At 39.5% G+C, this 27,785-nt stretch overlaps 1 protein-coding gene across 1 annotated transcript in view; it reads left to right on the top strand.

The window, feature by feature from the left end:
* kcnd1 (potassium voltage-gated channel, Shal-related subfamily, member 1) overlaps positions 1 to 20,816 on the top strand; it is a 59,799-nt gene extending 38,983 nt beyond the window's left edge. Inside the window, exons 4-8 of the mRNA XM_034132198.1 lie at positions 11,163 to 11,325; positions 13,036 to 13,119; positions 15,142 to 15,222; positions 16,016 to 16,266; positions 20,199 to 20,816. Of these exons, the coding sequence (XP_033988089.1) occupies positions 11,163 to 11,325; positions 13,036 to 13,119; positions 15,142 to 15,222; positions 16,016 to 16,266; positions 20,199 to 20,406 (787 nt within the window). The 3' untranslated portion in view covers positions 20,407 to 20,816. The remainder of the gene's footprint in view (positions 1 to 11,162; positions 11,326 to 13,035; positions 13,120 to 15,141; positions 15,223 to 16,015; positions 16,267 to 20,198) is intronic.
* Positions 20,817 to 27,785: the final 6,969 nt, after the last annotated feature.

The following is a 27,785-nucleotide window of genomic DNA, read 5'->3' as shown; positions in this document are numbered from 1 at the left end:
CATTTCGCCGACAACTGCGCCGATCACTTGACTTTATGCAGGTAGCCAGACAGTGGGACATTGTACGAAAAGTCAGCACACTCAGCACGGATAGTGCGCGCAACATGATTGCAGCGTCCAGGCAGCTCCCGTTCGAGCATATATGCCTTGAGCTGCACATAGCTCCAACGATCCATCACAGTGTCCACACACACACACACACACACACACACACACACACACACACACACACACACACACACACACACACACACACACACACACACACACACTTTGTATTGTATTATTGTATGAGAGAGGTTCCAGGTTGAATTGAGGCGAATATTTGTAATGTTCAGGTTGTTGTGTTTAATATTCATGAGAATATTTGTCATTGTTCAAATGATAATAAACAAACATATAAAGCATATTTGTCCACTCATATGTTGATAAGAGTATTAAAAACTTGAAAAATATTCCTCTAAGGTACATTTAGAACAGATTAAAAATGTGCGATTAATTTGCGATTAATCGCGATTAACTATGGACAATCATGCGATTAATCGCGATTAAATATTTTAATCGACTGACAGCCCTACTTTGTAGACTTTGTGACGGACAATTTACCAAACCGTAATGCGTACAAGGATGAGTACAGGAAGGAGAGTTAGGTAGAATTGGGAGGGATGAAACCCTCTTTAATGGCCACACATGCAGAGCACTCAGCACACAGTGAAATGTGTTCTCTGCTTTTAACCCATCCTAGCACCAGGAGTCTAGTACTAGGAGCAGTGGGCAGCTATTGTACAGCGCCCGGCGAGCAATGGGAGTGAGGGGGGAAGGGGGGTGTCCGGTGCCTTGCTCAAGGGCACCACGGCAGGGCAGGAGGTGAACTGGGACCTCTCCAAGTAGCAGTCCACAGCAGCATGCGTGTAGACAACGCCATAACCTTTATTTATAACTGGATGTTAATTCACTGCATGCACAACTTCTATTCTCTTGTATTGTTCAAAATGGCCCAATGAGCTTGTTAGTTGATTCAATGAATTCAATGTAATGTCTTAGAGGAGATTGAAATTGCTCTTGACCTCAGTGTATCTTCTGGCACTGACTCCAGACACTCTTAATATATTTACATGTTGTATAGCTTTTTGTGTTTAGGGTCATTAGTGATGATTGAAAGGCACATTTTATTAATTGTTTTAGCTTTTAGGAGAATCCTTGTCATTCTGCCTTTTTAACTTTGATCACCTTACAGCAAACCTAATAAAAACATAACAAATAAAGCATTTAACCTGCTCATTAATTGTCCTGAACCTGTATTATTTATAATTAAAGAGTTACTTGATTCAATAATGACAAAACAAATAAGAAAATCATTTTTATTTGTATCTTATTACAGTTTTCCAGGTGTGTGTTGGAGGGGAAATTGCTCTTGACCTCCGTCTGTCTCCGGCCTTGACTCTTATCATATTCACAGATACAAGATATTCTCCTCTACCTCTTCTCCTTTCTCCCACTTTGTCTCCCCTGACCTCTCCTTGTTCTCTCCTCCTCTTTCCTCCCCCCCTTCTCTCATCTGTCCTCACTCAACCTCCATCCTCCTCCTCATCCTCCTCTTCTTCCATCCCTCTCCACTTCTGGCTTGGTGTCAAACTACCACTCGATGTGTTGTCCTCCTCTTCCTCCTGCTGCAGGACGGAGACTTGGCTCACGCAGCTGCAGATAATGACCCCAGAGAGAGTGGGTGAGGAGGGGAAGGAATCTGAGATGGTTTCGGGGGGGGGGGGGGGGGGGAGATATACAGAGAGGAGAGAGCAAAAAGGGCAACAAAAAGGAAGGAAGATGTATAGAGGCCGGGAGGGATGAAGAGGGAGAGAATATAAACGTTCTCCTCTCTTGTTCTGCTAACCAGCTACAAGCGCTCTAATGCTACCATCCATTATTCAACATTAGCAGCTCCAGGCTCACACACACACACACACACACACACACACACACACACACACACACACACACACACACACACACACACACACACACACACACACCACACACACACACATACACATACACATACACACACACACACACACACCTCTGTGCAGTCACAACCTCCGACAATTTATAGTTACTCTTACAAAAAAGTAAGTACTTTTGTTTGATGTAGCCTCCTGTTACTTCATGTATTTGGCGTTGTTTGTATGCACTTATGGTCAATGTATGAATCTCAATCTGTCACACACACACACACACACACACACACACACACACACACACACACACACAGAGCTAAGTCTAATCACCTCTCTGCAGTCCCAACCTCTGACATTTTAAAGAGTAACTAACGATGCTTGTTTCACTGACCTCTGCTGGTTCCATATCAGCTGCAGGGCGGGTCGTATATTTATGGTTCAGTTATTGTGGCCACATATAGAGTAATAAAAAGTTTTATAGCAATATTCTTCCCCAAGGATAAACTTTATTGAATGTCACAGTAACAAAGACACAGACAGAGTAACCTTGCAAAACAGTATTAAGTTGTTAAACCCCTCAAGCTAGATAGATTGATGATTTCATTATTTAAAATCATTTTATTATGATTTAAGTTGAATTTGCATTTTTGAATGACTACATTTGAGGAATGTTAATGATTACAATTATTGTAATTTATGTGGTTAAGGCGGATTTATAGAGCAGCGATAGTGCAGTCGTGATTGAAATTATAATTATTAGTTGAACAAATAAATAAATGCATGATCAGAAAGCCACACTATATACAGTTACTGCATCAGGTATTGTAATGATACTGACATAAAAATGTTGTTTGTGTGTGTGTGTGTGTGTGTGTGTGTGTGTGTGTGTGTGTGTGTGTGTGTGTGTGTGTGTGTGTGTGTGTGTGTGTGTGTGTGTGTGTGTGTGTGTGTGTGTGTGTGTGTGTGTGACTTGTTTGTGAGTGTGTATGTACTGCATAATGTATATATAATGTATGTTTGTATATATATATACAGTGTATAGGAGCTTTACAATACACAGGTCGAGGTTATCTCAGTAGGTTGAACATGCGTGTGTGTGTGTGTGTGGGGGGGGGGGGGGATGCCTGCGGGGGATTCTGGGCAGTAATTGGTTGAACTCTTGACCTTATTCTCTCTTCTTCTGCTACCTTTCTTCTCTGTGCAGACTATTTACCGCAGCACAGGAAGAGCATTTTGAATCAATCTGAAGATGTTTGAATGTCAAAGTTGTACACGTTGTTGGAGAGATGAACACACTTTAAATTACTTTAATCACACACAACTCTGACTGCTGATGTTTGTTCCAAGTTCATTAAGGGAGCTTCATCACAACACAAACACACACACACACACACACACACACACACACACACACACACACACACACACACACACACACACACACTCACAGGAGAAGCAAAGCTAATTTATGGTCCATTAAATGAACATTGTGTGTGTAGTGTTGCAGACTCAAGGCTGCTGCAGAATTATTGCTGCTCTCTGGTAGTAAACACACACACACACACACACACACACACACACACACACACACACACACACACACACACACACACACACACACACACACACACACACACACACACACAGACACACACACACACACACACACACACACACACACACACACACACACACACACACACACACACACACACACACACACAGACACACACACACACACACACACACACACACACACACACACACACACACACACACACCAGCAGCCTGATGCTTTATGGCTGCTAGTGTCTGTGTGTGTGTGTGTGGGTGCTTTTCAAACGTACTTTATTGTGTGTGTATAATGTGCTTAGAGCTAATTGTGTGTGTTAGTGGAGATCCAGGGTCATTCAAGGATTCAAAGCTTATTTATCTTTTAACAACACAATGAAATGTAGCCAATTTGTGCTAAACAAGAAAAACATGTCATGCATTCCTGATTTATTTGTATTTGATGTGCATCAGTAGCAACAACAACTCAATGGATTCTCTGGGAAAGACAACACTCACTTCTCATTATTGCCCCATAAATAATCCCATAATGCTCGAGGATGCAAACGAGCATCCTTTCACATTTTTCTTTTGCCGTTTTTCTCAGAATTCGGTTTGAATCTGCGAAACATTTGGCAGTAATTCTGGCTAATGACGTGAAGCTGCTCTTCCATCTTCTCCTCTCTTGACTCTGTATAAAAGGCTGACAACAAGATGGTTTCACTGAATGTTGAAGTGGTTATTTTTTTAATCGATAATAATTACAGCTTTTCTCTGCTAAAGTGCCTTTCTCCGAGGCACTCACGATCACTCCTGGAATATCCCAGTAAAGCTGACCAAAGATCGGTCATCATGGTGGCTTCTGGTGTCAATAAGAGCTGGGCGATGCATGATATTTTAACTTGAATGTTCTTGTTAACAGACAAATAAAAAAGAGGTGGACAAAATGGGCCTTTTAGCTTTCCAGAGAGCCACAAGTTTGGTTATCAATCTGGGTTTGATGGCCGTGTCTGTGACTGATCTGGTGTCAGGTCGCTGTGATTCTGGCTGATGTAGGTTAGCTTCTTCTGTCCGCTGGGAGCTGAGCTATTATCGGATCAATTAGATTGACAGGGACACACACTTACTGCAGGTGTAGAGCACATCTGTTCAATACAGTGCAACACAGTGGAACAACGCTGCAATCAATTCTCACCTCTGGGATGTTCTTACAACTCCTGCAGTCATGTTCCTACCTTGCAAATGTTTTGGTTGCTCTAATTATCAATTTATTGGGTACAAATCCACTTTGAATGAGTTTGATTTGTTTGTTTGATTAGATCTAATTGGATTTAGTTTCACTTGTGCAAGTTCTTCCCATGTGTTAAATTCGTTTGCTCTTGTGAAATCTAATTTATGAGTTTTCAATATTTGCAAGGAGCTGTAAATTGGTAAGTTTAATAAGCATGGAATAAGAAAAGCTAGGTTGAGACAGAATGAGAAACACAATAAGCGTCGTAATGATGGTGGTCGTGAAGTGGGGTTACCTGATGTGTATTATTTGTATTTTCTCTAAACAGTCAGAGTTGAACTTAGCACATAAGGTCAATAAACTGTTAGCGAATGAGGCAGCCGCGAGCTAACAGCTGGCAGATGCTCCCCTCTGCCGTCAGCTTCATTTATTTGCATTTATTTCTACATTTGCATCCGGAGCTGTACTCACAGGTCTGTCAGCAGCTGGCCCTCTCTCTGTTTCCTGTTTGTTTTGTGTTATTGCTCTCATCCACATTATTCAGCATTTATTTGCATATGGAAAGTTATGAATATGGGACTTTTTAATTGGCTGCAGCTGATAGTAAGTGACATTTTCTTAGACAAACAATAATAAAACTAAATTGTTAGCTGCTAAACTCACCCTTTGGCTAACTGTAACACAACATTTTTGGCTGAGAACAGATCGATGGATAGATAATGTTTTGGCTGCTGATGAAGCTTGTTAGTTCATCTTTATTCAACTGTTTTAGTCCTCAAACTGAGCCGGTAGCGAATCTAAACCTATTGTTTTTTTTAGGTAAACTTGCCTGTTTTCAGCTGTATGTGCCCAACATTTTTATCCACTAAACGTATCCATTACAACTTGATAATGTTTAGCTTAACCAGATTTAAATAGTCCATCTGAAATGTACAGCTAAGCCACCTTAATGTACTAGTTAGCTCAACTGTACCTTTAATTAGCTGCAATCCAGCTAATTTGAACAATGCTACCTCAGCTAAACTGACCTGTTAGCTAAACTAAATGAGACAAATCTGACCTCAAGCTAACCTGAACCAACTATTTTAGTAATGATGATCCATAAATTGGACTGAATTGAGCTGTTTCAATTTATAACTTGACCCATACTGTTTTTATCCAACAATCGCACCCATAAGCTAACCTAAATGGATCTGTTTTAGCTCTTAACTGAAACATTAGCTAACACTTTTAGCTGCCTAAATGCACAGATGTTAACCAAATTGTTAAGTAAGTAAACATAAAAAGCGTTTTAGTGTGAACATGTTACGTCCCATTCATAGTAATGATGATTCATAAGTTGGACTGAATTTGACCCATACTGTTTTTAGCCAACAAACGCACCCATAACCTAACCTAAGTGGATCTGTGTTAGCACTTAACTGAAACATAAATGTGAAAATACTGTGACTCATTATCTAACTACTTGATTATGTTGTTCTGTAAACAGGGCCGATTCTAGAGTATGTGGGGGCCCTAGGCAAAAATCACTGGGGGCCCCTCGAACCAGCTTTTCATCACCCCCCCCCCTGGGGCGGAGAAACAATACTTAACTTATGAAGCAGCATTTAACAGCGCGCTATGCATGGGGCACCCTAGAGGGGGTTTCCAGACATGTCATTGCAGTAAATGAAAGGGGGTTTCAGGTTGTCGTTGCTGTGGACCTTCTCAATCAACCTTCTTTGGGGGCCCCCTTCTGGTCCGGGGCCCCAAGCAGTTGCCTGGGGCCCCCATATCTACTTACACTTAGATATTCATAGTTGAAATCTTGTTTATGAACACAAACACAGCTGGGATCCCCCCCCCCCCTCTTGTTTTTATTTTACAAACTGTACATCCTGAAACAAAGCCTGAATAACTGAGCAGAATTTGTAGATAAATAATAACAGTAAAATGTCAGGGAAGCGTCTGGATCGATACCAGGGTCCCGTTGATGTTCAGGTGGATCCAGTTAGTGATCCGGCACAGATTCATCCCGCCTGTTTGGCCACAGTCTGACATCTCCGTCGATTCTTCGCTTTTTGCCAACAATTACAGATTACTTCTTTTCCGCTCAGGCCTCTCCGCCATTGATCCGCTCCTTTCTGCCAATATCTCTCGGTGCTGGAGGTCCAGTAAAACTGACCTGAGTGCTGTCATCACTCCAAACTGAGTCTGAGCTCCCACAGTTACCCAGCAAATGACTGTCAGAGATTCACTGTCTCTGGATCAGTGTGACAGTACATTCAACCTAAAACTAAGTAGACAATTAGGTTTCAGAACACCCCACTGGAGGTTTCACATGTTTCAATATCAAAAAAAATCAATAAACTGAATGTTAGCATGAATCCAGTAAATGTATGCATAGTGATAGTATAAATATACATATATAAACAGGTTATGAAAGAATAACATGTACTTTTGTAAGTGTTTTTGTTTACCTTGGGTATTTTTTTTTCTGAAATTTTAAAAATCTTACTGAAAATATCTACTTAACTTATTTATCTCAAGTAAAGCATCTGTCACAGTACAAACTAAGTAACATATGTGATAAACTTTGTGAGAATAAAATTGATATGATATCTAATCCGACACTTAAAGGTGGGGTAGGTAATTCATTTCAGAAACACTTGTTGTTATATTCCATGGAATGCTCTTAACATCCCGATAGCAATGAATATCTGAAGTGCTTTGACAATAAATACATAAACAAATGTCATCTGTGGAAGCCGCGGTACTGTAAAAAGCACGACCAATCATCTGAGCCGGCCCGGCTAAAATAACTGGATGGCCTACCTGCCTGTCAGCCTTCCATCTGTGCACAAACTTATCTCGTGCCCTCATTGGTCATGTGCGCGTTCGTGTGTGTTGGAGGAGGGGCTCTGTAAGGAAGTCTGAAGGAAGGGGCAGATTTCTTTCGGCTGCGTACTTTCAAATTCTAGCGCACTCGAGCTGGTTCCTGTCCTTTAAGTAGAGAAGGTAATGCTTATTAAAAAATAAACTACTTTTATTCTTTTAAACTCTTGCAAAAAAGTTATATTTATATAGGCAGCTATTTGGTTTCTTCTGATGAAAAACAGCAAAGCCTTCAACAATTATAACATGTCTTCTCAGGCAGGTAGAGCCACATTAATGAGGTTCATGTTCCAGGAGTACACATGTAAGTATGTGACGTAAAGTGAAGTTAAACACCATTTAAATCAGAAAAGAATAATCACTATAAATGTATTTAAATGTAATGCATAATGTTTATAAACCCATTGAGAGTTTGAATATATACTAAGAAGTAGACAATCATCTCCCACAGCCTGCTTTAAATACCAGGAGACTCTTTATGAAACCACTCTGCACTTCTTTCAAATGAGCTTTTAAAGTAATAAGAAAGTAAATTAGCTCTCAGATATTCAGATATGAGCATTAACTCTGCAGAAAGGGTCGCGGCCTTTCTTCTGAAGGACTCAGACATAATCCAGAGCAGCAGGAACATCAGCGAGAGCTTCATCACCTGCAGGTCTGATTTACTGTACAGACTGCACGCTTTGCATATTGGAATAAGAAGGGTTTAATACCACAGAGAGAGACGGACGTTACTCAAGAAAAGAGGCAAAATGAATAACTTAACCACCAGGATATTAACTAAAAGTAAAAAAATTAACTAATGTCATAGCTGTTAGATTTAAGTTTTTCATGCTCTCCCTTTTTAGTAAATAACGTGAATTTCCAGATAATTTTAAAATAAAAATAATGTTTTGTGGTTAAAGGTGGGTTATGTAATTTATTTCAGAAACATTTTTTGTTATATTCCATGGAATGCTCTTAACATCCCGATAGCAATGAATATATTAAATGCTTTGACAATAAATCCATAAAAAAATATCATCTATGGAAGCCGTAGTACTGTAAAAAGCACGACCAATCATCTGAGCCGGCCCGGCTAAAATAACTGGATGGCCTACCTGCCTGTCAGCCTTCCATCTGTGCACAAACTTATCTCGTGCCCTCATTGGTCATGTGCGCGTTCGTGTGTGTTGGAGGAGGGGCTCTATAATCACATCACTCCTGTTCTGAAGTCCTTACACTGGCTTCCTGTGTGTCAAAGAATAGATTTCAAAATACTGCTGCTGGTTTATAAAGCACTAAATGGTTTGGGCCCAAAATACATGTCTGACCTACTGCTAAATTATGAACCATCCAGAACTCTCAGGTCTTCAGGGACTGGTCAGCTTTCTGTCCCCAGAGTCAGAACTAAACATGGAGAAGTTCAGTTATTTTGCTCCAAATATCTGGAACAAACTCCCAGAAACCTGCAGGTCCGCTGCAACTCTTACTACTTTTAAATCCAGACTAAAGACTTTTCTTTTTGCCGCTGCTTTTAATTGAACTATTCACATCTTAAACTGCACTGTAAATTTTATCCATGTATTTTTTCTTTTAATGTTTATTTTATTATCTTTTCTTTTTAATGACTGTTTTTAAATGCCATTTTCTTAATGTCTTCCATTTTTGTAAAGCACTTTGAATTGCCTTGTGTTGAAAGGTGCTATATAAATAAACTTGCCTTGCCTTGCCTTGCCTTGCCTATAAGGAAGTGGCAGATTTTTTCAGGTTGAGGTAGAAAAAATCCTAGATTTTAATCTAAATACATATTTTAAAAGCCTCCTCGATCAGCAAGAAATGGCATTGTCACAAAGCTGAAAACTGTTTTTCTGAGAAATGCATAAAAAAGGGAATTGTTTGAGATACGCGGTTCTCACAGGACAAAGCTACACACAAAAATATCCAAAGAATATGTGAAAAACATCTGAAAGAATTACCCAGAAATATAATTAAAATGGACCGAAAATATGTTGAAGATGTAATTTAATATTGTGAAATATGTCAACAACAATATGTGAAACATGTACGAAAAACATATGATGATCTTAAAGGATATGATGCAATAAGTGCATTCGACCAAGAAGATACAAACTTGAAGAAAACAGAATCATATAAGTACATCAGGTTTCATAGAGCCACAACATTTCAAGTGCTACTCAACTAGTTTTAGATAAGCCTGTGCTTTGTTAGTATATAAGTGCTTTGTTAGTATATAAGTGCTTTGATAGAAATTGTATTGCTCGAAGTGGAGTCCAAAGAGATGAGTTTTCAGTCTGCACCGGAAGATGTGTAAGCTTTCTGCTGTCCTGATGTCTTGTAAAAATGTCCGAAAAAAGATGTGAAGCATGTACGAAAACATATGGTGATCTTCTAGAAGATGATGCATTGCTGCGGATTAAACTATTCAACAGTTTATAAAGGAGGTAAGAACATCTACAGCAGTATTTTTGCATTGGGGTATTAGTACTTTAACTGCAGATAAGGATCAAAATACTTCCATTATCACTGAGAACAATGTTGTGTATCTACCGTACATTAAAGCTTATATCTTATTTAATCTCTGCACTTTACTGGAACATCGAAAAGCCAATTCGCAGTGTCTTTTCTCGTCTCCACATTAGATATTATGAGCGGGAATCAACTCGTCCCTGTAATTGGAATCAGCAGCCTGTAATGAAACATAAAACTATCATAACATGAATCCTCACAGGTGAAGTGGTTTAATGTTTGGTACAGTAACATGTGGATCAGCAGCTGTAAAGGCTCTGAGCAGAATCACACAGACCATCCTGACCTTCTGCCCACTATCTAATCTCCTCCTCCTCTTCCTCCTCCTCCTCCTCCTCTTCCTCTCACTACCTGTGATTTATGGCTCTGTGCTATGAAAGGTGAAGGCAACAACCGGTGCAGCAGCAGAGAGACAGTCATATCTGGGACAGCAATTACCATTTCTCTCAGCTGGTTTTTTCAATCTCACCCTGCTGCTGTTAAACTACTGAATTTCCCCACGGGGATTAATAAAGTTCCATCTTAATATATTATCTTATCTTATCTTATAAGCAAGTGGTTAAGGACGAGGGGGTTTTATGGTTTAATGGTGGGGATGTTTAGATGATGCCTAAGGGAATTTAAGGGTGGGACCAGTTGGCTTTTCTCTCTACTATAGAGTGTGACTGTGAGCTGTGTTCTGGGTGCAGAACTTCTCTATCCTCTGAGGAAGAAGTTGTGCTCACTTGACTTTCTTTATGACTTTATTAAATATAACAAAAGACAAACTGTCCATGAATCATTTATCAGTTTCTCTTAAGAATTTCCTCCACATTTTACTTTTATGTATCCACCGTGACACCAAGTCAAATTCCTCGTACGTGTCAACCTACCTGGTAATAAACCTGATTCTGATTCTGACGTGTCTCCCTCTCTGTCTTACGAATCTCCAAAGATGAGCTGGAGGACAAAGACAGGGATTTTCTTGAGTTTGCTACCTAGAAAAGCTGCAGACGATTGACGATGTGTGTCCCTCTCTGCAGGTACGGAGACATGGTTCCTAACACCATCGCCGGGAAGATCTTCGGCTCCATCTGCTCGCTCAGCGGCGTGCTGGTGATCGCTCTGCCCGTCCCCGTCATCGTGTCCAACTTCAGCCGGATCTACCACCAGAACCAGAGGGCGGACAAGATGAGGGCGCAGCAGGTCGGTTACTAAGATGAATTAAAGAATAAATAATTATATGTTATGTTGATGAAGATAATAGTGAAACATGTCACGACGATGTGGTTAAATGTCTTGTTTGTGTCAGTCCAAAGGCCAAAGTATAGACCAGGGGTGTCCAAACTTTTTTCACTGAGGGTCACATACAGAAAAATATATATACGAAGTGCTGGGCCACTCACTAGAGGTATACTGCCTCATAAATTCAGTTATAAAATGCTTTAAGAAACAAACAGCCTCCATCACAGCTCTCCAGAGGGTTTTATTTATTGTGTTAGCAGCTCATCCCTTAAAACAGAAGCTTCAGATTGATTATAATGAGAGGAAATATGAAGGGTGTATTTGAAGGTTGCTATGTACATTTGTTATTGGGCTTTTTTCTTATCAACTTGAACATGTTTTCAACTTTAATGGACTGAATTGATTTGAAAAGTGGTCTTATTAACACATGAATACTGTGTAATATATTTGAACATATATATTTAAGAAGAACAATATAAGACAAGCAGAAGTTTATTATACTTAAGTCATTATACTTTTTGAATTTGCTGAGTGAGGGCCGATTCAAAATAGTCCACGGGCCGTGGTTTAGACACTCCTGGTATATACAGTTCAAGATTCAAGGCTTTTATTGTCATTTGTACATAGCTACAGTGTACAGTAGATATGACAATGAAAAGCTTAGGTCACAGGCTCCTCCAACAGTGCAACACAATAACACAGATATAATAGTGCAAGTAGTACAAATAAAATAGAATATAATAGAAACAGTGCAGAATAGTCTATATGCAGTAATTTGAATATTGATATATATATATAAGTTGTTATGGACGTTCTTTCAAAAGTGCAGGTGTTTAACAGTCTTATGGCCTGTGGGATGAAACTGTCTCTGAGTCTGCTGGTTTTAGACCTGAAACATTACATTACATTACATGTCACTTGTTAGACGCTTTTATCCAAAGCGACTTACATACATTCAGTACTGTGGACAATCCCCACATGAGCAATTTGGGGTGAAGTGTCTTGCCCAGGGACACAACGACATGCTGACTGCAGTGGGACTCAAACTTGCTATCCCCTGATTCAAAGTTCAGCGCACTAAATTCAGCGCACAAATCCCACTGAGCCACAGCCTCCCCTGAAACTGCGGGTTACTCATAATTAAGAATAACTAATGATAAGTTAATAAAGATAACAGTGAAACATGTCAAGAGGATGTTGGTAAAGGTCTTGTTTTTGTCAGTCCAAAGCACAAAGTATATACAGTATATATATATATATATATATATATATATGTGTATGAAAGAAAATGGTCCCTACTTATATACATTTACATATTTTCAGTCAGAGAAACAGTTTGTATTTCCTGCAGAGCCTCGAACTATTCACATGTCTGGATGTACTCTATAAACTCTCATCCAAAAGGAAATGTGATTCACCAGACAAGAGATGAAGTCTGACAGGCTTTAACCTTAATACTCCTGAGTGTGTGTGTGTGTGTGTGTGTGTGTGTGTGTGTGTGTGTGTGTGTGTGTGTGTGTGTGTGTGTGTGTGTGTGTGTGTGTGTGTGTGGTGTGTGTGTGTGTGTGTGTGTGTGTGTGTGTGTGTGTGTGTGTGTGTGTGTGTGTGTGTGTGTGTGTGTGTGTGTGTTAGATGTGCTGACGGTGCTTTTCTTCTCTCTCTGCCCAACAGAAAGTGCGTATGGCTCGGATCCGCATGGCGAAGAGAGGAACAGCCAACGCCTTCCTCCAGTACAAAGAGGACCGAAACATCGGGGTGAGACACACACGCGTGCGCACACACACACACACACACACACACACACACACACACACACACACACACACACACACACACACACACACAGTCAGTCGATAGTTTCTCACTATCGAGCAGGAAGGGTGGATTACGGTCCGGTTACCTCAGACAGTGATGGAGCGAGGTGGAGCGAGGACCAAAGAACAGATAGAAAATGAGAAAGACAGGCACTTTTTTTTATTATATAAAAACCACAATTTAACTACAAAGTGCTTCTAGATCCTTTTACAAAAAACACAATGTATTAGGGCCATAAAACTCATTATAAAAGGACATTTAAATACAATTAAAAATGTCATAAAAGAGCCCAGCAATCAATCATAATCGTTTTTTTAACATTGACATAATTTTTAATATTTTACTCAACTGTATTTTATAATTGACATATTTTTAAATAATAATTGAGATTTTTTTTTAACCTCCCTATGTTTATCAAATGTTGGTTGTTTTTTTCTTTTAAATGAAACATATCCAATTTCGACCCAAAATGTATAAAATCTTTTTAATTCTGATTAAGATTTTTCCCAAAATAGCCGATTTTTACTTCATCCCCAAAATTCTAAAACCAAAACAACAAAAAGAGATTGAAGAAAGATACTTTAAGAGATACTTAAATCCCCTCCCCCCCTGCTTGAAACACTTTCATTGGACTCCTTTGTTTACTTCTGGAACATAGTGACATCACTTGCGCTCCTATTGGCTAGTGCTCTAACACATTGTACGTGATAGGCTAAGGGGCGGGACATCTCTAAGCTGTTGACCAATCACAACACAATCTACACATGGTCCCAACTTTAAAGAAAACCTTCACATTTAAATATATTTCATTAATTATTCATCTCCATTCTTTCGCTATGGGTCGCTCTGATTGAAGCTACTTCCTAGAACTTTGGGATTTTAGCCGTTGAAGACCATTTACATGCACACAAACCTATAAACACACAACAGGAAAGGTACTCTAAAAAGCATAATAGGGCCTCTTTAAAGTCTGCTACTGTTCTCTAGGTGCAGCCTTTTATTTCCTATTCAGTATATAGACTTATCCCACTTACTGCAAAAAGAAAGAATAACCTAAAGGAATATTGAGGATGTTAAAGTGCAGCTGAACTCTGTGAACTTCACTGATCATCATCTCAGTTTCATCACGACTCTGAGACTTTCTGGGTTTCAATGTGTTATCGGTGAAATGACTTTAAGCTGCAGGTATAGAGTGGATAGCTGTCATGAATACACACACACACACACACACACACACACACACACACACACACACACACACACACACACACACACACACACACACACACACACACACACACACACATCCAGACATTGTACTAATCCCTCTCCTGCTCTCTGTAAGAAAAAGAAAATGACTTTTGGATTTAAAGAGTGTGTGATGAGGAAGAGGAAACAGCAGAACAAGAGAGATGTGTAAAATAAGAGGATGAAGGAAAGGAGGGAAGCAATGGTTTGCTATCAGGAGAGAAAGAGGAAGATCAGACTTCCTGTTGGAGTTATCTTAACAAAAGATAGAAGTATCTGCCTTGTTGTTGTACTGAGAGTCTGCTAGACAAGTCAGACCAGATACATCTAAAGAGTGGTGACGAAAATGTCAGAGATTTAAATGAAAGAAAACACATTTAAAGATATGTTGATGGTTAGTTAAGTAGTTTTAGAGGGAAACATCAAAGATTAGTAAAGGTTAAATAAGCATGCATTATTATTTGTCAACTATTTAAAACAAAATATCTATCCTTTGGTTCTTTATCCAATAATGTAGACTTTTCCAATGATGTGTACTAAAATATTGATACATTTGAATGTAGTTAACTAATTTGCATATATTTGTGTTTTTTATTTTGTGTGTGTGTGTGTGTGTGTGTGTGTGTGTGTGTGTGTGTGTGTGTGTGTGTGTGTGTGTGTGTGTGTGTGTGTGTGTGTGTGTGTGTGTGTGTGTGTGTGTGTGTGTGTGTGTAGGACCCTGACGGCTGTGTGAAGAACAGATCAGCGTTCGACCAACAACACAACCACCTGCTGCACTGTCTGGAGAAAACTACGGTGAGGAACAAAAACATGTCAACATGTTCAGCTAAATATTCAGAACAAGAACCAACACTCTGGCACCAAGACTCAGCCCTCGTTTGAATACAGATCTGCAGACAGAGTACTGCCCTGTATTACCATCAGTGCTCGACACTAACGGCGTCTTATGAAAGACAGAAAAAGTCTTTAGGACGCTTTAAACTCACTGTCAACGAGTCGAGGCGATGCAGATTGATTTCCTCCTGATTATTCTACATTATGATCAACACATCTGCGTTAAATCGGCAGAAGGAGAGTTAGTTCTCACTGGTCTCTACTTCACTGAAATGTGTATCCACTACTACATGGTTCTGGTGTCAGGACATAATATGCACAGAGACCTGAAGTTCAGATCTGCTTTCACAGTTTTTGGACAGAAGTCTCACTCAAATTTTAAATGTACGTTTATTCAGGAAATTATTAAACGGTGCAATATTCATATCACTCCGGATGAATACTGTTTTTCTGTGCAATATGAGGATTATTTTTAGTTTGTAGCAATAATATCATCATTATTCATTTACACATCAAAGTCAAAGGCAACTTTATTGTCAATCTTCCAGTCTGTGTGTAGAGACAGAGAGATCGAAATACCGTTTCCCACAATCCCGAATACAAAAATACAAATATATATATAAAAGTATGTATACAAATATGTATATCCTATATATACACAATAAACACACATTTATACACATGTTTACATATTCATTGTTTTTATAAACTGCAATGCAATGTGATAAAGTGACCCCCCCCCCCTCTCTGACAGAACCACGAGTTCACCAACGAGATGAACTACAGCGAGCTGTGCATGACGGAGTCGGTGGGCTTTAAGACGAGTCGCAGCACGTCCCTCTCCAGCCACCAGGGGGCGCAGAACAACTCGTCCGGCTGCTGCCCGCGCCGCGCCCGCCGCCGCGCCGCCATGAGGCTCGCCAACTCCACCGTGTCCGTGAGCCGGGGCAGCGTGCAGGAGCTGGACACGCTGCACCTGAAGACCACCTGCATACCCCCTCAGACGTAAAGACCACCAGCACTGACAAATATTACTAGTTTAAAGGTCACCTATTATGCAAAATCCACTTTTTCATGTCTCTTCAACATCACCATGTGTCCCCTCTTCTTCATGTCTCTTCTACATCAACATGTGTCCCCTCTTCTTCATGTCTCTTCTACATCAACATGTGTCCCCTCTTCTTCATGTCTCTTCTACATCAACATGTGTCCCCTCTTCTTCATGTCTCTTCTACATCAACATGTGTCCCCTCTTCTTCATGTCTCTTCTACATCAACATGTGTCCCCTCTTCTTCATGTCTCTTCTACATCAACATGTGTCCCCTCTTCTTCATGTCTCTTCTACATCAACATGTGTCCCCTCTTCTTCATGTCTCTTCTACATCAACATGTGTCCCCTCTTCTTCATGTCTCTTCTACATCAACATGTGTCCCCTCTTCTTCATGTCTCTTCTATATCAACATGTGTCCCCTCTTCCTCATGTCTCTTCTTCATCAACATGTGTCCCCTCTGTGTAAAGAGACTCTGAAAGTTTCAGGAACAAAGATTCTCTCTCTTTTCGTCCTGATCCATTTATATAAAAACCTGTCTGAAAATGAGCTGATCAGATTTTGGCCACTTTATGATGTCATAACGATGTGTTGTCTTGTGTAACCATTAGCCAATCAGCAACCAAGGTAACCCCCCACCCCACCTTATCACCTGAATCTCCTCCTAGAGCACCATTGTGTTCTTTTTAACCAAATATCTCTCAGAGGGGCGTGGGGAGGGGCTCCTTATTTTCATCTAAAGTAACAGACAGAGAATCAGCACTTTGGAAACAGGGCTGAAACAGAGGGGATTATGGGATGCTGCAATGATCTGTTTGGTGTTTGGAGCCAAACACCAAACGTATTTATCTGAGACCTGTAATATACTGTATTGATGAAAATCGCTTGTGCAGATATGACTGCTGGACTATTGGTGTAATCAGTTTTTTGGCCAAAACAGCCAATTTACCAGCTGTAGAACATGGTGTAGTTTCTTAACCTGTTAAGCCCGAGAGACCCTGGTACCGGGGCACTGCCGCAACATCTTGCAGGAAACAGTGTCTGAGGCAGTGTTAATTTCGTCAACGAAAACTATGACGAAAAATGTTCGTCAACGACCTTTTTTACATGACTAAGACGAGACGATAACGAGCTAAAAATAGATTCTTGATAACGAAAATTTGACGAAATGTATATTTAGTTTTCATTGACGAGACGAGACGGGACTAAGGTGTTAATGGTGGACTATCGGACATTCAAAATGCAGGGTATTTCCCCCCAATTGCCCGTCTTGTCTGTCAAAATGCATCTTACATTTCTAACTTGCAATATCATTATTTCCGCTCTCTTCACTCCAGAAGAGCGATCTCCTCTCTGTGTGCGGGGGCGGGGCCTAACAGACACGCTGCAGCGGCACACAGAGATCTGCCGGGGACGGAGCGTTCAGAGAGTATAGAGACACTCTACAAGTCTCGATGTGGACAAAGCTCGTTTGCCATGTTTTCGCGTTGACACGAGTAGAGTAGTCTGTCCAAACAGCCGGCCAAAAGGCGTCATATTCAGTCGGAGAAATGCACAATTTTCAATTTTCCAATTTTCCAACAGAGCTACTTCCTTAACTCGTAGCTCTGTTGCCCCAATTACGAGTAACGTTATCACATCAGGTGTGCAGAGGTGGGAGAAGTACTCAGATCTTGTAGCTAAGTAAAAAAATACCATAGTGTAGGAAGAGTTCCTCAAGTCAAAGTATGATCATCAAAATATATTTAAAGTAGCGACAGTGAAAGTAGTCATTGTGCAGATTGGTCCATTTCAGAATAATATATATGATATGTTTTATAATGATTGATCATTAAAGTGTTATCAAAGCTGGTAAAGGTGCAGCTAGTTTGAATGACTTTGTATACTGCAGGGTAGCTTGTGAATTTACTCCAGGTGGAACTAAAGTCTGATTTAACACTTGATTAGATTTCACATCATTCATCCAGATCTGTGAAGGAACTAAAGGTATTAAATACATGTAGTGGAGTAGAAGTACAACATTTAACTATGAACTGTAGTGGAGTAGAAGTACACAGTAGCAAAACATTTAAATACTCCAGTAAAGTACAAGTACCTCAACATTTTACTCAAGTACAGTAGCCTACAATATTTAAAAATAATTATATATATTTCATTTATTTCACATTTAAATAAAGCAATTAATTCGGTTAACAATTTGTTAGTTTTTTCCTTTAAAAAAATAACAAAAAGTAAATACAAGAATACCGTTAAAGTACCGGATCGATAAGCAGTATTGATAAGACTAGCAGTACCGTAGAAAACCTTAGCGATACCCATCCCTATATATTACACAAGTAAAGTGTTAAGAGAGTGAAATGTTGCTTTACGAATTTCAACACTTGATGCTGTCACCTTGATTACAATGTCAGAAACCTGTATTTGCCTAACTGAATTGGTTTAAAGAGAGAAAAATGTTTGACTAAAAGTTGACTAAAATGTAATTTTTCGTCGACTAAAACTTGACTAAAACGTTTTGAGTTTTCGTCGACTAAAACTATGAAGGATAGAAATGACTAAAATGTGACTAAAACTAATAACCATTTTCGTCTAAAGACTAAGACTAAGACTAAATCAAAAACAGCTGCCAAAATTAACACTGGTCTGAGGGCATGTTCATTTAATAAACTATGAATGTTTTATATCCATGTAACGGGAAGAAACTCATCTAACTGATCATTTTTTTTTTTTTTTCAAAAGGAAACCCACAATGCTAACACTGAGCCTCTGAATTAGCAACGAGCGAAAAATGTTAACAGATTACTGCACCGAAAATCACTCACAAAACCTTATTATTTATCTCTTCTCCACATCCATGACATCGATTCACATCGTGAGGTGACACAGAATCGATGGGTACCCACATTATCACTGAATTATACGAATTTGCGACGTTATAAACAAAAACGGACATCAAAACAGGTGACGCTAGGTAGCTAAAAATGCTAACATTTTTACCTTGGCTCTGTAGTCTCTCCAAAGTGGTCTTCAATGGCATAAAAACGCTGCTGAAGTTAATCCATAGGTTAATCCAATGTGTCTGTGTCCCTTTGAAATGATTTCTGATAATCCATGAGCAAACAGACGGATAATCCATGCTTTTAGGTTTCTAGATGTCAGAGCTAGACTGTACAGTAGCTTCACTCTAATGCAAAATTACATGCGCAAAGCCCCCACCTTTTCGTTTCACAATGTGTGTGTGTGGGGGCCTCCCCCTTCGATTCTATTGGCTCTAACGGTCAGAAAGAGGTGTCAACCATCAAAATCGACCAATGGGTTCCAGAGATATGAAAAAATAAACATTTCCACCCAAATGACCCCAGAAGTGGTTTCTTTTTGCTAAACCTCTCTAAAAAGGTCAAATGTCACTTGTTTTGCATCAATCTTGATACAGGGTACTTATTATATGTTGTACTTTGGATTCCTAAAGCTTTTAGTCTACTAACCCATCATCCAAGGGTAGTTTTCACTATAAGTAAAAAAGAATTTTTGGACGGACACTATAATTTACAGTTTTTTACTATGTAAAATCTGAATTTTCTTTAAAATAAAAAACATCTATATTGTTCTAACTTTTCTACATGCAACTCACAGGTTTGTCATTACTTTGAGAAAAAAGATTATTAATTTAACCCTTTTAGAAGGGAAGATATGGTCATTTGTTCTGGGAATGTCATTTTCGAGCCTGAGACCTGAAAAACAGGCTCAGGGCTTAACAGGTTAAAGGTCAAGAAAAGCATGAACATTTTGCTGAATCTGGAACATTTTAAGACTAATTTGGGACAGGAACTTGCATCCCTTCACAAATAAACCCCGTTGTATTTTGTGTTCCTCTTCCTCTCCTCAGCCGCTCCAGTCTGAACGCCCAGATGTGCGACATGAAGCTGAACTGCGGGGATCCGGACTTCACGGCCGCCATCATCAGCATCCCCACCCCCCCCGCCAACTCCCCCGACGAGAGCCTCCCCCCCTCGCCCGCCCCCATGCTGGGCATCCTTCGAAACACCCGGGCCACAGCCTACATCCAGGACTCCGTCAAGATCTCCTCCTTATAACCTCCGACCTCCTTCCTCCTCCCTTAGTAACCCACTCTTCCCTACCTCCTATTCCCTAATAACCTCCATCTGAACCCCTGATCCTGAACGCAGGGCACTGAGGCGGAGATTTTGGGGCGAAATACAGATACTTTGGGTTTTCTCTCACTTCCTTTTCCCTTTTTTTGTGGATTAATGGAGAGAAACTTGAGAAAAAGTGGTTGAAAATACAGGAATGACGCAAAACTGGAGCTAGGAAATCAAGTTAAAGGAATCTGTAAAACGACCAATAATGTTTTTTCTGGATCCTTCCCTTATGCAGTTTCCCCCGTCACGCACCCCCCCCCCCCTCCCCTGCACAGTGTGGACCCTTTTAATCTCATTGCCCAAATCTCGCTGGGGTTCAAACGACGGAAAAGATGCCAAGACTCCCAAAGAAAACATTTAGCGTCCCAAAAACATGTGACGTTGGGTCGATTCTGAGTGCCACTGAACGTAACGCTTTAAAAATGGGGAACAAAATGACCCAAAGAAAGACAAGTTGACGTTCTTGGAAACAAATCTGAAGGACTGTCGGAGGATCGTTTAGACTCATCTGTGATTGGAAAAAGACGATCTGTAGACAACCAAACAACCCTCAGCGGCTCCTTTAGCTACAACTACTTTACTTTGGATGTTTTGGGTTGCGGGGAAATACGTGAGAGGAAAAAAAAAGACACGTACAGATCGGTGTTTTGGCTTTATTCCAAGCAGGATGGTTTATTTTCTTTACAACGAAAGACCTTTGAGCCTGACTGCAATGACAACAATGCTCAGTTGGACCTCTTTCGCTTGAAATGTACAGGATGGAGGTTGATAAAAAACCCCATATCTACAAGAAGAGGATGAAACAGGAATCCCAAATCAGTTCAGGAGTAATGGATGATCTGTTCACTGGCTCTGGTTCAGCAGCTGAAGCCCCTTCAGGTCACATTTTAAGGAGAAGTAATGAAACTTTGATCAGAATCCAGTTGGACGACGGGGGAAGGAACTTGAAAATGTGTGGAACCAGACGCTGCTAAAAACGCATGAATATCAAACTGATGTCTGCTGAGCCTTTTCACATCCCTACACTGAGCTGATCTGAACTCTAAGAAGCTGAATCGAGCAAAAACTGAGCAGCGCTGGACTGGGTTTTTTCTAAAAAAGGGACTTAAGATGATGGATGGATTCATCTGGTCTGAGATGGACTCGTCTGGTCTGGCTGTAGCTTCTCACTGACGTCCAGACCGGGGAAGCCTTTTACTTTTTCAAAATATGCAACATTACAACAAGCAGGAAAAATAGCATCAACAAATGAACATAGTAATACCAATAATAATAATGTGTGTGTTATAAAAGAAACTACAGTAATTATTGCAGGGAACGTAAAGTAAAGCAACGTAGACATCCTCTCGTTGTTCCATCTCTTCAGAGAGAACAGGACAAGTTCTCTGCAATACATTAATGCAGCGGGAGAGGAAACAAAACGCCGAAATATCCTCAGCGAAGTCAGCCGGTGACGTGCATTCTGGGTAAAAAAGGGTTGTTTTTAACTTAATCATGAAGGTGGTGGAGATCCATCTGCAGAAGTTGACATCAAAGTCACTTATATATTTATAATGGATGCTCCATCTTGAGCGTCAGCAGTGGAAAGTAACCCCTTAATATGAAGAGCTACGCATGTGAAGTGTGCAAAGACACTAAATGTAATCATATGCACACTAATGCAGAGTTTTGTTTAAACCGGATAACCGGAGCGTTACTTTAGGCGTGCGCCCTCATACCGAAATGCAGATTTCACCCGTAACATGTTAAAGTGATGCCAGAAAACAATATTTCTGTTCGTCAAAAATTGTATAATTACTGTCAAATTGTGTCAAATAGAGCGTCAGACGGCAGAGACAGCTACGGAGAATAATTATGGGATGGATGTCCGGTGGGTCTGCAGCAGGCTGACACTGAAACTGAGATTTCTGAGTTTCTTTTACTGTCCTTTTCTCTGTAGAGGAAGTAGAGAAACCGTAACTCGAGGTGTATTTGATGTTTGAGGTGCAATATATGAGTCAGCGGCTTTAAGACATGAAGACACTTTTATTTTCAGCTTCGCTCTAATGCAGGAGAGTCCAAACTTTATACACTGATGGCCACATACAGAAAAACATGTGTATTTCTGGGCCCCTCACTGGAGGTGAGGTATATTGCCTTATAGGTTCAGTTCTAAGTTAGCAAAATCAATCAAATGTAGGTCTTTTGTTGGAACAGGTTATATCTCGTGCACAGAAAACATCAAGTCAAGTTTATCTATATAGCACATTTAAAACAACCTCAGTGGACCAACGTGCTTTCCAGTTTTAAAAATAAGACAATCAGCAATCAATAAAAGAATAAAGACATCATTGTACACAGGTAAAGATAGATAAAACGAAAATAAATACAATAAACGTTACAACATAAATCAATTAAAACCAAGATAGCTTGCTGAACGCCAGAGAGGAGACATGGGTTTAGTATTAAGTAAAACTACTTTAAAGAGTCCTCTCCTGCTGATGTTCAGGTGTATATCAGTATGTAGTGTCTCTACTTTAAAGAGTCCTCTCCTGCTGATGTTCAGGTGTATATCAGTATGTAGTGTCTCTACTTTAAAGAGTCCTCTCCTGCTGATGTTCAGGTGTATATCAGTATGTAGTGTCTCTACTTTAAAGAGTCCTCTCCTGCTGATGTTCAGGTGTATATCAGTATGTAGTGTCTCTACTTTAAAGAGTCCTCTCCTGCTGATGTTCAGGTGTATATCAGTATGTAGTGTCTCTACTTTAAAGAGTCCTCTCCTGCTGATGTTCAGGTGTATATCAGTATGTAGTGTCTCTACTTTAAAGAGTCCTCTCCTGCTGATGTTCAGGTGTATATCAGTATGTAGTGTCTCTACTTTAAAGAGTCCTCTCCTGCTGATGTTCAGGTGCATATCAGTATGTAGTGTCTCTACTTTAAAGAGTCGTGTTTAAAAAACACACAACCTTTTTCTCCGAATGCACGCCATCGGCCAAACTCCAGCTGCGAGTATTTCAGTGAAGCGTTTTTTTCCCTCGACCGTTCAGAATCGCGCGTGAGTGAGCGACGGGAGAAAAGAAGACGTACATACTGTAACATATTTTGTATCATAAACTTTCACCTGCATCTTCCAATCAAAGTCCTCAAACCAAAAAAAAAGAAAATGACAAAAAACAGTTAGGAAGCCGCGGTGTTGCTGACGGCGTTCTGTGCATGAGTACGGTAGAAGTAGCACTACTGATCATAGGAGTTATCAAGAGAGAAGATAGAAGATAGGAGACACACAACACGATCTCATCATCTGTTATTTTGCATGATGTCGTTTCATTTTCCTCTCCTCTCATTGGTTTGTTTTCCTCTCCCCCGTCCCGTCCCGAATCTTTTCAAGACGAGTGTTTGCACCACGAGAAATAAAAACAGATTATATAAATGAATTTCAAAAATACAAATCATTCAGGCATGTTCCTCGCCAGAATGCAAAGTGTACATGTGTGTGAATGGGCAGGTGCGTGTGTGTGTGTGTGTGTGTGTGTGTGTGCGTGCGTGTATGATGAGCAGTCACAAATATGCATGGATACCGTTATAGGTATTTTATCTGTTTTCTCCTGCAGTTCAAAGACAGTCGACTGAGAGGAGGCCGAGCAGACGTCTGTTCACTGGACGCTCCGTTATTTAACTTTTCTCACTGTTTTTTATTTATAAAAATACGTCTTACATATTCGTGTCTTTATGTTTTAACTTGAATCTGTAGCTATGGCTCTCAGCTGGACTTTACATAGTTTATTCTAGTAATAAATACGAGTAGTTTCTGAAATAATTAGCACCATAAAATGTTCTAATTTGTACGTTTGAATATTTACAAATTGGTTTCTTTATCCCACCTCAAGGTCCGTTCACAAGCTTTCACAGGAGCGTTCAATCACAGAGTCTATGCTAAGAATTGTACTTTGCTAAAATGTGGTTGGGATTGATCGTAAACAGAGAGAACATTTATTCATTTGAACCCTTTAAGATTGTAATTTAGGCTGGAAGTTACATAAACATAAACAAACCCCGACTTAATCAATACATTTAAGACCATCAAATGTTGACTACATTCCCTGTTATTGCTAATTAAAACAATCCACAATGAAACTGCCAAATGAATTCATGCCCCTTTGGTCTTCCATACAAACAGCATGTATTTGGTTTGTAATCCATCACACAGACAGCAGTTTTAGCAGAATAGATTCCACATTTTTGTTATTTTCTACGTCACGAACCAGGGGTTTAAAGTGTTTATTCTAAATTGCTGAATTTAAAGGGAATTAAGTTACTTTTCTTGTCATTTATTTTATCTTTGGTTGACCCTGGATTTGCAAACAATGCTTCATCATGAGAGGAGCAGAATGATTTCAATCTGGTACATTTCAATCTCCATCATGTAGCTCTGACATCGCTGGAAGCATCTGACGGATATTTTAGAACATATATCAGGAGTCGGACCCCCACTACATTACATTACATTACATGACATGTCACTTGTTAGACGCTTTTATCCAAAGCGACTTACATACTCAATACTGTGGGCAATCCCCACAGGAGCAATTTGGGGTGAAGTGTCTCAGGGACACAACGACATGCTGACTGCAGTGGGGTTTGAACCTGTGCCCCCTGATCCGAACACCAACGCACAACCCACTGCGCCACACGCCTCCCTAGGGTCAAAAGCACTCCACGGGGAGGACTTTGTTGATTCTATGGGGTACGAAACATGTTTTTTTAATCAACACTTGGCTTTTATCTCAGGATGTGTCTTCATTCATGTGGAGAAATATTATAAATGCATAAAAGAACATTTACCCCAAAAAGAAAACAGAAGATTTATGGGTTACTCGTACAGTTTATCGGATGTTTTTCACTGTTATGCATTGAATATAAAATGAAATATCCTTTCCACTTTGTCGGGGGTTGTCCCTTTACCCAAGGATTTTTTTTTAAAAAACGGTCTCTTAAGGAAAAAAGTTGATAACCACTGTCTTAAAAAATAGAAAATATCCAGGTATTACGAACTGTCTTAGGAGTCCAGCACCCATAGAACCAGGGTTACATTAGTAACCTACAGATGTGTGTTCTTCTTGCTAAAACAGGATGTAAATAGCTTTTAAACTTTCCAAAAGCTCTTCCACTTTATTCGCATCTGGAGTGGTGTTTATGCAACAGGTCCGTAAAGTTGAATCCCTCTTCTTCAAATCTAGCAAACTTTATTTATCTAACAAAGCACATTGGTCTCGTCTCGTGCAGAGGAGACGGAGAGAGGTGAATACATAACAACATGTGAGTTTTGATGATCTGTTGAGATAATAAGCAGCACTTCAGATGCTTCTATGTTTCATATGTTGTGTCCAGTGACCTGATGTTGGTGTGAAGTCTCAGAGAGCGTGGTGAGCGAATGAATGAAGGAGAAAACAGCATTAAAGCACAGAGGTGTATATTCCATTCCACTAATAAAGACAACAGAAATATGAAACACGGCTGCTTGTTTTCTGGACTGTTACTCATGGATATCACTTAGACAACTGTCTGATTTACACACTGTATATTTTACTCTAATGGGAAGTAACTGAGTACATTTACTCACGTACTTAAGTATAATTTAGAGATACTTGTTCTTTACTTGAGTATTTCAATGTTATGCTACTTTGTACTTGTACTCCACTACATGTATTTAATCCCTTTAGTTCCTTTACAGATCTGGATGAATGATGTGAAATATAATCAAGTGTTAAATCAGACTTTAGTTCCACCTGGAGTAAATCCACAAGCTACCCTGCAGTATACAAAGTCATTCAAACTAGCTGCACCTTTACCAGCTTTGAGAACACTTTCATGATCAATCATTCTAAAACATATCATATATATTATTCTGAAATGGACCAATCTGCACAATGACTACTTTTACTGTCGCTACTTTCACTATATTTTGATGATAATACTTTTCTACTTTTACTTGAGGAACATTTTGAATGCAGGACTTTTACTGTAACAGAGTATTCCTACACTCTGGTACTTCTACTTTACTCAAGGACAAGATCTGAGTACTTCTACTTTTACTACAAGATCTGAGTACTTCTACTTTTAATCAAGTACAAGATCTGAGTACTTCTACTTTTACTCAAGTACAAGATCTGAGTACTTCTACTTTTACTCAAGTACAAGATGTGAGTACTTCTTCTTTTACTCTCAAGTACAAGATCTGAGTACTTCTACTTTTACTCAAGTACAAGATCTGAGTACTTCTACTTTTACTCAAGTACAAGATCTGAGTACTTCTACTTTTACTCAAGTACAAGACCTGAGTACTTCTACTTTTACTCAAGTACAAGATCTGAGTACTTCTACTTTTACTCAAGTACAAGATCTGAGTACTTCTTCTTTTACTCTCAAGTACAAGATCTGAGTACTTCTACTTTTACTCAAGTACAAGATCTGAGTACTTCTACTTTTACTCAAGTACAAGATCTGAGTACTTCTACTTTAACTCAAGTACAAGATCTGAGTACTTCTACTTTTACTCAAGTACAAGATCTGAGTACTTCTACTTTTACTCAAGTACAAGACCTGAGTACTTCTCCCACCTGTGTATTCCTCTTCAGGACAGAAAAGGCACATACAGTGTGGATGTTTGTGATTAAGTGTAGAAACTGATGTAACAGTGACATCTAGTGGTCGAGGTGGGGATTACAAGTACATTTACTCAAGTACTGCACACACACATTTGAGATACTGCTGTTAAATTGTCTTAAATGAAATCCTCTTATTTATTTCGTCTCCATAAAAGTCCTTAAAATCAATTCAAATAATCCAAAATGTATTCAACAAATAAACAATGATGTGTCATTATAGATTGAAATCATTGGGAGTGAAAATATGCAAATACCATCCAGTTTATTATTAAATATTGCGCAAATGACATGATAAATTAGTTTTAGATTATATTTTTAAGCTATTAATCTCGATCTGAATCTTCAAATAACCTTTAAATGTCAAACACATATTTTAGTTACCATATTTTAAATGTAGGAAATGAACTAAAGTACGTAAGTAAGTGTGTCTAATATAGAATATCTTTACTGTCCACCAGAGACTCTCAGTATATTGTAATGCCAATACTTTTAAATAAATTAAATCAATACAAAATTAAATGCAAAGACTTTTACAGAATGTTTCACATGTTGGTTTATCTGCTTTAAATAATTCAGGAGAGCTTCCTCCTGCTGTTGTTCTGCAACAATAGAACAACATCTGCGAGGCTTTCATTCCCGCAATGCATCATGGGAGATGAGGTGGTTCCT

Source organism: Trematomus bernacchii, unplaced genomic scaffold (genome assembly GCF_902827165.1).
Source record: "Trematomus bernacchii unplaced genomic scaffold, fTreBer1.1, whole genome shotgun sequence".
In the NCBI taxonomy this organism is placed as follows: Eukaryota; Metazoa; Chordata; class Actinopteri; order Perciformes; family Nototheniidae; genus Trematomus; species Trematomus bernacchii.
Note: the sequence above shows the minus strand (reverse complement) of the source record. Positions and strands in the feature narration are given on the sequence as shown.